Below are 11210 nucleotides of genomic sequence, written 5' to 3' on the forward strand. Positions count from 1 at the left end.
TCACTCAAACTGCATTTCTGCACTTGCTTGTATATTTAAATTTTTAAAGTGGACTGTTTAATTCTACTATTGATGTTCATTTAACTTACACTTTGGGAGCTTTTCAGACAAAGACATTAGATGAGAACTAACACAGAAGTCTTCCTATGAATAATGCAAAGGATTCTTATGCATGAGCAAATTCATGGTAAGAAAAAGGCCATTCTGTGGACGAGTTTCCGTGAACGTGGTTGGTGCCGAATTTCAGCAAATGCATAGAGTCATGTGACGGAACGGAAAAACGAAAAAGAAGCAAATAAAATCCTCCGAAATCAATGTCTAGAATGTCTTGCGGTGGAACGTCGAAACAAGACCACGAATTCTTTAGGAATACGTGTATTGATTAGTTGCTTCGCAAGCTCTGGAATAGCCAGTTTGTTGAGATTTCACTCGAAACCAGGCACTCAAAACAGGGATAAAGATTAAGCGCTTGCCGTTGATGCATTCTTCAGGGATATTTCAACGCATTCGACGTTAACTGGAAATCGTTTAACGTTTATGCACGCCCATGCAGCATGTCCGGAAAATTGAGCAGATCTATCAAGAAGACTTTCCATTATCCCCAGAAGATCTGGCACCAACTTATTGACTGTAGGATGAAGACTTGGCTGGCTTGGGGCGATCTCGAACCATCGATCGTGCGAATGCTGCAAATATCTTGACACTGCGCTACACCAACCCCTCGAAGTTGAAAAGCACAAAAACCCAGAGAGAACATCGGGCAGGATGTAGTGCCCGAAGACAGGCACGTATTCACACCACTTTAGGAGAAAGGAAAAACCGTGCAATCACCGCAGGTGGAATCGGTGGGTTAAAAGAGTTGTGTGAACTCAGCAAATCTGTGTTAGTTTACCAGAGTCCAGAACTCAATAATACATAAAAGGGGGATAAGTCTTCATCCTATAAATCTAAGGCACTCAGCTTCAGCAAATTCATTTTGCCTCACATTCAATTCCATCTTCAGGCGAACTCCATGCGCTGTGTTTCTCACACACGTAGGAGTGCATGTAGGGCAAATCCGAAAAATTCCGAAATCCGATAGGAATGTCTCAGAATCTGGGGGAAAAAAATTGAAAACTCAGCCAATCAAACACTCCAATGCTTGATTTTTAAGTGGAGCTTCAAGCGCAACCAAACTCACTTTTACGGGTTTGTTCCAAAAAAATGAGCTGATTGAATTCAGTAGCAAAAGCACCTGTTTTCAAAATCTACAAGTGTTTATTTGCTTTTTTTCAGTTTCTTCAAAATTTAGGGAAATGGAGAATGTAAAAGTTTAGGAAACTTTTGTTTGGGTTCACGTCCATAAAATAGGCTCAGATGTGCAATGTTGTGCACGCTGACTGCCTCAAAACATTGAAGAAGTTACAAAGGCTTGATAATAAAGACATAAAGAATTATAAAATTCAATTAATAAATGAGTATTCTCCAAGTGAGTTTTTTTTTTTGTTTTAGCACCATTACGAATGAGACAAAACTCATGTCTAACTCATGTCTTTTGCAGTGCACGGTGGATCGATGAATGGTTGATGATTTCAGTCTTCATTACTTTAGAATCCATGGCAAAAACTCGTGCGCCCATTTCAAAAAAGAAAGATTTTCTACCAAGCAGCAGAGCGGATGCAACTTTTACCCGCAATTGCAACTCGGTTATTTTCGTGACTGAAAATAGCCGAGTGGGCAGAACGTGCAGAGATCGTCCTTTTAGAATCATCGTTGATTCGAGAAAAAAAGAGATTTCACCGCAAAACATTAACCGTTTGTACTGAAAGAATGATCTGAAAAGAATGAGATTCCAGCATTGTCCTATACTTCTATGTATTTGTTTGACGCATGCGTTTGTTCAAATTTATACTCTCGGACAAAAAAGAGTTATGTTGTGTAACAAGTAGTTTGAGAGAGCATTTCTTTCTCTACAAGGTAGTTTTTTAAAGTGTTTTTCGCTGACCTAATTTTTATTAATTTTTATTTCAATAAAATGGACTGCCAAACTAACAAAAATGAGCATTTTCGACTCCATCCTGTTTTTGCGTTTAATCGAGGTGCGAAAGCCACAGAAGCTGCTTGCGAAATTTGTAAAATGACGGGGAAGACTCAGTGTCAGCAAGAATGGCGCAGAACTGTCCTAAGCGATTCAAAGAGGCGATTTCGACCTCAACGAAGTGACCCCCTCCAGTTTGACGAAGTGCGATTGGATCAAATTCCGCACCAAGCAACTGAGGAATTCGACGATCGCATGGTGTGCGATCAATCGACGGCGGTACGTCATCTGTTCTGTCATCGTCATCTGGGAAAAGTTCAAAAGTATGAAAAAATTCCATCATTTATGCAACAACCTATTACGTGCAATATTTTTGTTTGATTAATTTCTGATACCTTCTTTTATAGTGTGGCCTTGTGTGCGTGAAGCACAGCAGCAAAAGTGAACAGATGAATGCGCTCAAAAGTGAAACAAAATAGAAGTATTCGAATCCGGAGGAATCATCAAAGAAAATAAAATTTCGGCAGGGACGTAGAATAAGAAATAATGAAATTTCTAGGGAAACTCTCGGCCGATTTAACAGCGACGTGTAGAGAAATACTAGCCAATAATTAAAAAGGGGGAGTGCGTCAGTGTTATGCGTTATTCCGGGAAGTGAATACGAGATGTTTGCATTCAAAACAATGCATTTTTAAGGAATTAAAACAATTAGAGAATTCTAGACTAATTAGTCGAAGAAGAACAGAAATATGACATTACCTACAGGCGAACAGCTATTAACGAATAAGGTCGTCGCTTTCTTCTGTAGCTAATGCGAGGGTTGCGAAGTGTAACGTCAAACTCCTCTTTGAATTATTCTTAATTTTCTCAAACTCAGGTAGCATCTACGTAAACAGGCTGCTTTCAGAATATTGAGCTGGATCATGGCACCACACGAAGAAAGTGGGCCTTATCAGTGCAATACTTGTTAATTTCAGCTTCACTTCTCTTTGTCCGTTTATAAGAAAATAAATTCAATTCGAGAAATAGAAAAGATCCAAGGAGGGTCAACCTGGCTACTGCAAAAATGTATTCTCTTCACAAAAAAAAAACAAATAGCCGAAAGAATAATAGGCATCGAAGGCGGTCGTGATGACGGGTGGAACTTAGGGGAATTTTCCGGAAATTACCTTGAGTACGGCTTAATACAGTAGTAATACGTGCCTATTAAAAAAAAAAACAACTACGCCGGTTTCGTATTTTTCCAGACACGGACATTGTGCGTGTCTGGAAAACATAAACGAAATTAAACCGAAATGTGTTTTATTCTCAAAAATCCCAGAAAATCATGGTTCTCACGACTCAAAAAGTCCTTATCGTTCAAGTCCCCACTTTGTAGTCTAGCTCAGGCCAGGTATAATGTTTGCTTTGGTTTTCTAAGGTTTCCGCCTACTATTTGAAGGAACCTAGCGGTTTGAAGAGAGGCAAGGTAACTGAAAATTTTCTCGAACCACTAATCGTGGAAAATTTTGATGGTGGACGTAGAGCTTGAGTAGTTCGCAAATGAGGAAAGGCTTTATCAAGTAATTTCATTCCTAATCCATTTCACACATTTGGTGTTTTTTGTAAACCTCAGTACTATCATGATCCTCAATGGACCACCTAACACCAACAATCATCTGCCCCACTATGCTGAATAAATTGGTGCTGAATTTGCCTGGAAAGACAAAAACACTGACTTGATATATCGTTGTGATGGCCTGCATGCGGGTTCCTTAAAGGCATCACCCCACGAATCTGAGGTGGTGCAGATTTCAGGTGGAGTATTCGTATACTGGATGGGAGACTACGGAGAGGGGGTCATTCCGTCCATTTCTTCCTAATTGCCGTAAGCAACGGCCCGGAAGATACGGCTTTATTCGTTTTGGCGCACCATTTTGTACAAGAGGTTCGATTGGAGCGCGCCAGTCTTGTGCGGCGCTGCATCTTCGGGGCCGTTTTTTACGGCAATTAGCAAGAAATGGACGGAATCACCTCCCTCTCCGTAGTCTCCCATCCAGTATACGAATACTCCACCTGAAATCTGCACCACCTCAGATTCGTGGGGTGATGCCTTTAAACCACTAGGATTCTGACTCTTTCGATCTACGATTTTGTTGTCGGGTGAACCAAAATAGGGATGGGTCAACGCATGTGTTTGTATTCTACTTCTATGCTTTTATTCTTTTCCTAGCGCAATGCTATAACTGAAAACTGCGAAATATGAGGGTGAGACAAAAACTATCTCCTAGAAAAAAGTCTGCATGGCAGAACTTTTTCTTGTCTGAACTGAATTCATTACATCTGGATCTCTTCAATGTCAGCCTAAATACAGTACTCTGGCAAAGAGGAAGAAAATGTGAAGCCTAACGCTAAGGGTCAGCGTAGCTGTAAATGATTGTAGTGAATGTTGCTGACTTAATCCGTAGAAAGTTAGCACAGCAACGAGACTTCCCGGAGCGAAATCATGGAAGCATATCTGAGAAGAGGTGGCGAAGTCAGCTGCGCATTGGAAACCACCAATGGGCGCGTCTAATTAGCATGAAACATCGAAAGAAAAGTGTGGAGTTGGTGTGATGTCTAGAGAATCGAACTGGTCTCGCACCATTTTTTACCAGATTCTGAACATTTTTTCATTGGAAAATTATGAATGGCTGTGTCTGTTAGAAATGGAGCCCGAAGAAAAAGCATTTACGTTCACTATAAGCTATCGAAGAAAAGTAGATATCCAGTGTCCTACGGGAACTGCAAGTGCGTATATCGATTTCAGGGAAGATGTGGGCAGGAATTTTTATAGAAGAAAGCAGGTCTGGATAAAACTGAAATTATGAAATTGGTATTATGAAATAATTATGCGCGGCAAGAATTGCAGCGCATACCTCTTTTACATGACATGAAGTGAACTCTCTGACTTTTTCAATAACTATGGGAAGTTGAAAGCTAAAAGTGTGCTCTGGCCTCTGTCATTAATGGGAGCTATCATTTTTGGATTGGCTTGCTCAAACGGTGATAGAAAAGCTCCCAAGGAGCTCAAAGATGGATGTCCGAGCGCACTTAAAGCTGGGAATCTAAAAAAGGCATCTATCTCTGGGCCATGAAATTAATCTAAACTCAGTCCATCAAATACAGCGGACCAAGGGCATGGGCCATGAGAAACTATCGAGTAGAAGAGCAACTCCGCAATACTCGGGAATTTTCTCTTGATTTGTTGAAGGAATTTTTGTAATAAAATAATAATTGTACTGTGTAATACTGTATTATTGTAATAAAATTCCATTCCTTGTCAAATGTTTTTCCACGTGAATATCACTCAGAAGTCGGCAACTCGACATAATGACTATTCTCTTCTGGTTTCTAAGAGAATGAGTTATGTCGTCCGTATCATATATCATGTGATACGCTGTGGAAAAGCAGTAAGCAAGTGGGAAACCCAGGTCGATATTCAGCAAGTAATCCAGAAAGAAGGCAAAAATAGGTTGCAAAGCGTGAGATGAGTGTCTTTTGCAGTGGCTAAAAGAAAGGCGAAGTTAATGTTAATTAATGCTATCAGCCAAAGTGCAAAATTTGGTTGCTTCAAAAAGATGAAAAATTGGATTCAGTTGTATTTGTTTGCTTTTATTCAGCTGCTTCTTTCGAAAGCCAAAAATCGAGAAGTTGACAAAAGAAGTACTTGGAGAAGGTTTTTTTTTTTTTAAGAAAGAACTTGACAACAAGCTTCATAAGACGAATCAATGAAATCTAGGCGAACAACCACGAGTTTTTCAGATTTTACTAACCTACCTATTTACTTTTCGGAATACCCGTGGCCTGTATTTGAACAGGAACAAATACTTCCCAAGCGCAAATTGCAACGTAAAAGTTTTTGTAAGGTCTTCAAACGTCGGTGCGGCCTAAACTTACGCCCTCTTCAGAGACCTGAGACTGCCGTTGTACCTCCAACTTGGGTTACTAAATATCGTATTCCCTTTCGGCTAGTCTAGAGATATGATTCCAAGCTAGTTGAAGGCAATTTTCTCAGGCGCAATCAACCTTTATTTACACTTCTTTTTTTGCGGAGTTGACCGCATTATTACGATTGCGTAAGTGTCACCTGAATTCTAGCTGATGATTGAACTTGGATCCCTGAGATATATAGTTCAGTGATCTACAGTTCACGTAACAATACGAATGAGGAGAGGTCTCCGATAATCCACAACCACTCGTTTCTCTTGTTCATACTCGGATTCCCAACAAAAGTCAGAATGCTTGTAGTTCTAGTCTAAAAGTATCCTATCGATATGTAAAATAGAATCGATTCAGGATCTTTTGCATCCAACCACCTTTAACAAAAGAACAGACGCTTTATCACCGTGGATATTTACAAGCTTCGCAGATCTATTGGGCAAATCATTGATGCCCTCTGACATGAATTCAGGAGGTTCCGAGGCAGGTGATGCTTCGGCGGCCCGAAAAGTTGGTAAGTCCGACAAAACAAGGTCCGGCGAATACGACGGAAGAGCAACTCAATGCCAGCAGAGCTGTGCAATTTTTTCGCGGATGTCCGAAGCGACGTGCAACACTATGTTGTCATGCGACAGGACAGTGAGAGACGTATGCTGCTGCTGTGACAGTTTTGTCTGTAGGAAGTAGGCCACTGTCACTGTCAAGAGAAGCCGCTCGTCCGCTGTGCCGTTTTCTTGGAAGCAAGTATCATATGCAGCGAAGCGAGCAGTAATGACCGTCAAAAGGGAAACAGTGGATTCGCATTCTGACTTCGCATTCATTCACTTCGTGATGTTGAGTTCATGGATCATCTCGCAATAGGCGATCGCTCGAAAATTTTATCCACTTATTATGTTTTGCAAATTCACAAAGGGGCGCCTTATGCAGACACAAGTGAAATGCTTCACGAACACTCTACAAGGATGTTGCACATGCTAGAGCATTCGATCCATTTCATCAAAAATTCTTGATTTTTTGAACGTTTGGGGCAGGATTTTCCGAACAAGTTAATAATAGTGAGAGAAAGGTAACAACCTGACTACTTATTCGATGCGACCCAGAAGACAGCGTGCAATCACATTGCTGGAAAAATTCTCAGAGTAGTGCGCTTTTCTAGTACTACTATACTCAATGTGATTTGCAAAGCTCTGGTGTGGTGCAATCGAAAAACATTGCAGTGGTAATATATGCCTGCTGACTTCCATTTGTTCCCCACTCACAGCACAATCAGAAAGATTGATGGTCTCTAAAAAGTTTATTCGGCATGGGCAAGCAAATGCAGAAAATCTGAGCTCTACTTTTTCAGAACCCTAAGAACAACAACACCTGGGATACATAGAAGAATGAGGGTAGCGAATGAATCGAACAAAGAGCGCGTAATCAGGAAACATGTCTAGGGGAGTTGAGAAGATATGTGCCTACTTTCTATTCTGCTAGAATCGGTTTTATAAAATAACCATTCCCTTGCCGTTTTCAAGCTACCACAAAGAGAAGCCCACCTGCGCAGTGGATTTAGAAAAACTGCGGAATTTTCATGATTTTTGTCTTATAGTTACATTGCTTGAAGCAACCATCAGCCTTATTTTGCAGAAACTCTACAGTCAGAGTATCCAAAAAACGACTGCTGGATAATTTGACCGATCATATGTGAGTTAAGAAATGGAAAAGTGAGTTACAATGAGATAATAAGATAATTCTACTTGGACAAATTTGTAGGATAAAGAGCTCTACATTGATTTATAGATTTTCTTGTTGGCAAGGTAGAGGAAGTTAAGGAAACTGCTGAAAACAGAACTCCTCTATGTCAAAAAGAAATCCGGCGGCTCGTACAACTATTGCTTTAAGCAGACCTCCTTTTATAATAGCTATGTACTTTCCGTTTCAAACAAACTGAACAATTTCGAAAATACTTCCGAGAAGAAAAAAATTGAACAAAAAGAAATAGAACAGAATATGAAACTCTCCTAGCAAAAAAAAGCATCTTTATTCTATGTTATAACTCTTAGAAAGAAAGCTATGAGATAACGAATAGAAAATCTGCAGAAAGTAGCTCATTTTGTATAGAGATTGCAAGAAAACCGTGGAGAATTTCGTAACGACTTTCTCCAGTCTTTGCCAAATTACATTTGTTTGTAAGCACCAATTTTTCAAAAGAAAGAAGAAATAAGTGTGTTTGTGGAGTAGCGAAAGGAAATCTACAAGTTTGCCCTTCTAATTCAATGAGTTTCCGGCTTTTGCATGTGTATGCTAGTTGCGCTGAGATCGAGGTACGTTGAACTGTATGAAAACAGTGTACAGGAACGAATAATATATAGAAGTTCTCATCGTAATCTGGCAAAGAGCATTCTAATTACTAGAAGTTCCTTTTAATTCCTGAAAATACTTTTCTACTCACATCAAGAACTCCTTGAGATTGGTTGAATGTGAGATAAGGGTTCCTTTCAAAGGAAAAGTATGATATAAGGAAAGTCTAACGAAACTCCACCTGTGCTGCGTGAGCAGTCACTATCAGTGCTGAAGCAAGAAAGTCACAAAACAACGAAATATCGTAACACCTCCTGAGATGCAATTAATGATGATAATAATAGTAATGGTAATAATAATAATCAATACAATGCTTGGAATCCTATGTAATAATATTAATGTTCAGTTTCCGATGTACGATTTCTGATGTAGCACGCAATTTGAGTGAAGCCAAAAACATCAGAAATCTTATGAAACTTTTCCTAATAATTGAGGAAGAACCGAAGGAGCACTTCTAAACAAACTTTCACTGTTCGCTGGCAGTACTGTAGCGTAAGCGTTTTGTTAGTGTAATCGTTTTTGAGAAATAAAGTCTTCGAACTCGTCACTAAGCGATGACCACACCTTCGAAAGACTACATAAAATAGATGCAAGTATTCTACCATGTAAATGTTTTGTATGCCAAATTAGACGAGTTATATTCGGGGATGAAATAAATCCGAAGAAATGACAAGTGAAGCGATTAATCGCAGAACCAGCTTAGATTCCTGAAATCTATAGAAGATATTCAAATGCACTCCTTTATGAGGGGAGCGCCATGCACCATAGCGTTGCGGAACATAAGGCCATAATGCTCATAAGGTGAGTGATCATAGGGGAAAAGATTGCTAATAATAACGGCGAAACTGCCGGGTTCCAAGAGCGGAACATAACTTGAAGTTACGTTGTGGCAAGTGCAAAAGCAGACGTCGATTAAGCTGTGTGGGAAAGTCGCTAGGGGTAACAACAGTGTAAGGGTTGATAGCGAAAAACAATACCAGTCTGAAATCCATCACGTGAACTAGTGGAATCGAATAACAGAAGCCAATAAGCACAACGTCGACAATCAGCGAAGCAACGTTCAGACGCAGCACACCACAACTTTGGCGACGCTGAGGTATCTTCACGAAAAGATAGGGATAGGAGTTTGGGTCGCGAGTAAGAGTGCGACCATGCTCAGTTCCCCTAACATTTCCGAGAAACAACGTTGAAAAGGAATGGTCTATGGGATTTTTCCATGAGGCGCCTAACAACGTATCGTGTATGCGGGCGCACGCATACTCGCCATGTTCGCTACCGAGGAGACAATCAAAGGTTGTTGACGTTTCCTCTTCAGGCAGACGCGGCGCATATGCTTGCGAGTGTACAGACACGTTTTTTAGTGTCTCGTATAAGAATTCGTTCGACAAGAGCATTTCCCATGCTTTCTATAGGGAACCGAGCATTACTGCTTTCGTAGTCGTAATCTTAACCTAACTCCTTCCCTTCATAGAGAGATTCCAACACATCTCGTCAATTTCGTGACATGCTGCCTTCAACCCACGCTGTGGGAGTGAGCAAATAAGCCATGGAGTAAAAAGATCTGCGATTCACGGTAGATTCTTCCCGAGTCACCCCAGTCAACTAGAATGAGGCGACTAAGAGTGCATTTGAAGAATTCTAGCTATAGCAAGCAAAACGAAATAGGACACGCTTTGGGAGATTCTCGGAAAAGAGGACTTCCGTCGTCCGGAAGCAGTGTCATATGAGGAATCTGCAGGTGAAGAGGACGACATATTTCAAAGGTACGAACGTCTTCGTAAATCATTCGGATATGAGAAGAGCAAAACTAGCTATTTTTTTGAGGGTCGAAAAATGAAGCAATCGGAAAATACATCACTACGCTACCTGAAAAATGTCCCGCTAACAACACTGACAGCTTATCGAGTGAAGAACTTTCTTTCGAAAATTTCTCCAGCATCAATAATTCCACATAATATCTCTAATCGTTTTGCTTTATTTAAAAAAAAACTCTAGCGTGCTCTCTTAAAGGTCTTAGGCAAAAAAGGCGATATGCGTAGCTGAGTTGAAATCATCCATGACTGGTATTAGCTAGCCTGAAGCAATGGAGTGGAATGAGGTATTTTTGAGCACAGGAGTCCATAGATTTGATCGTTAATCAAGCTTGGATGCTGATTAGAAGATGAGAAAAAGAGGCGAAAAAAGAGCTGAAAATGGAATTGATGGATTTCTCCGTTAAGAATTCAACGTTTACATTCTGACTGTCAATTGTTCCGAATTTGCTTTGGTACGTTTAGCAAATGATTCACGATTTTGAAGCTCTTAACTTTTTCCTTTTAACGAAAAGAAAGTAATGCGATTAATGATGAAAAAACGATGATTAGCAGGGCACCGAAAGCAGATAGACAGAACTGTCTAAAAAACCAAAACATAGTAGCAGTGAGTGAGCATGGGCGAACATATAAATAGCAATCCCTATGTTCCCTTTTCCATAAATTTTCTGTCAAAAAAGGGTTAAAAAATCAGCAACGGCAAATAGAAGAAAAGCTTCGAAAAGAGTATTCTCTGTTGTTTTTTGTCAAATAAGAGTCTATTTAACAGCGTGAAATGTTCTTCTTCGGTCACGTTATAAGTAAAAACTTCATAGGAAATCTCAGAAAGTGCTTGAGAGGTTCTCATACCAATGACTTTCAGAATATTTCGTTTGATAAAAGAATACTAGCTAGTCTTTCTAGCGAATGTGGATCCACTTAATTAGTTCTTTTTCTTAAACAGCTTGTCTGGTTGTCGATTTTATTGAAAATAAGCCTATTCTAAGAGCCTAAAAGCACAATCGCAGCACTCTGACGTAAAGGATTCTCAACGGTCTGACATCTTTGCTCCATCCTCACTCTCGGCAGCTGGACACCAC

General features: G+C 40.1%; 1 protein-coding gene across 1 annotated transcript; it reads right to left on the reverse strand.

Annotated features, from left to right (window-relative positions):
• Window positions 1-2069: 2069 nt before the first annotated feature.
• On the reverse strand, window positions 2070-2360 carry RB195_014894 (uncharacterized protein; the record flags this gene model as incomplete). Its single annotated transcript, XM_064205346.1, has 1 exon — window positions 2070-2360. The coding sequence occupies one exon, from the start codon at window positions 2358-2360 to the stop codon at window positions 2070-2072; it is 291 nt and encodes a 96-aa protein (XP_064061227.1).
• Between the last annotated feature and the right edge of the window lie 8850 nt (window positions 2361-11210).

This window comes from Necator americanus, chromosome V (assembly GCF_031761385.1).
Source record: "Necator americanus strain Aroian chromosome V, whole genome shotgun sequence".
Taxonomy (NCBI): Eukaryota; Metazoa; Nematoda; class Chromadorea; order Rhabditida; family Ancylostomatidae; genus Necator; species Necator americanus.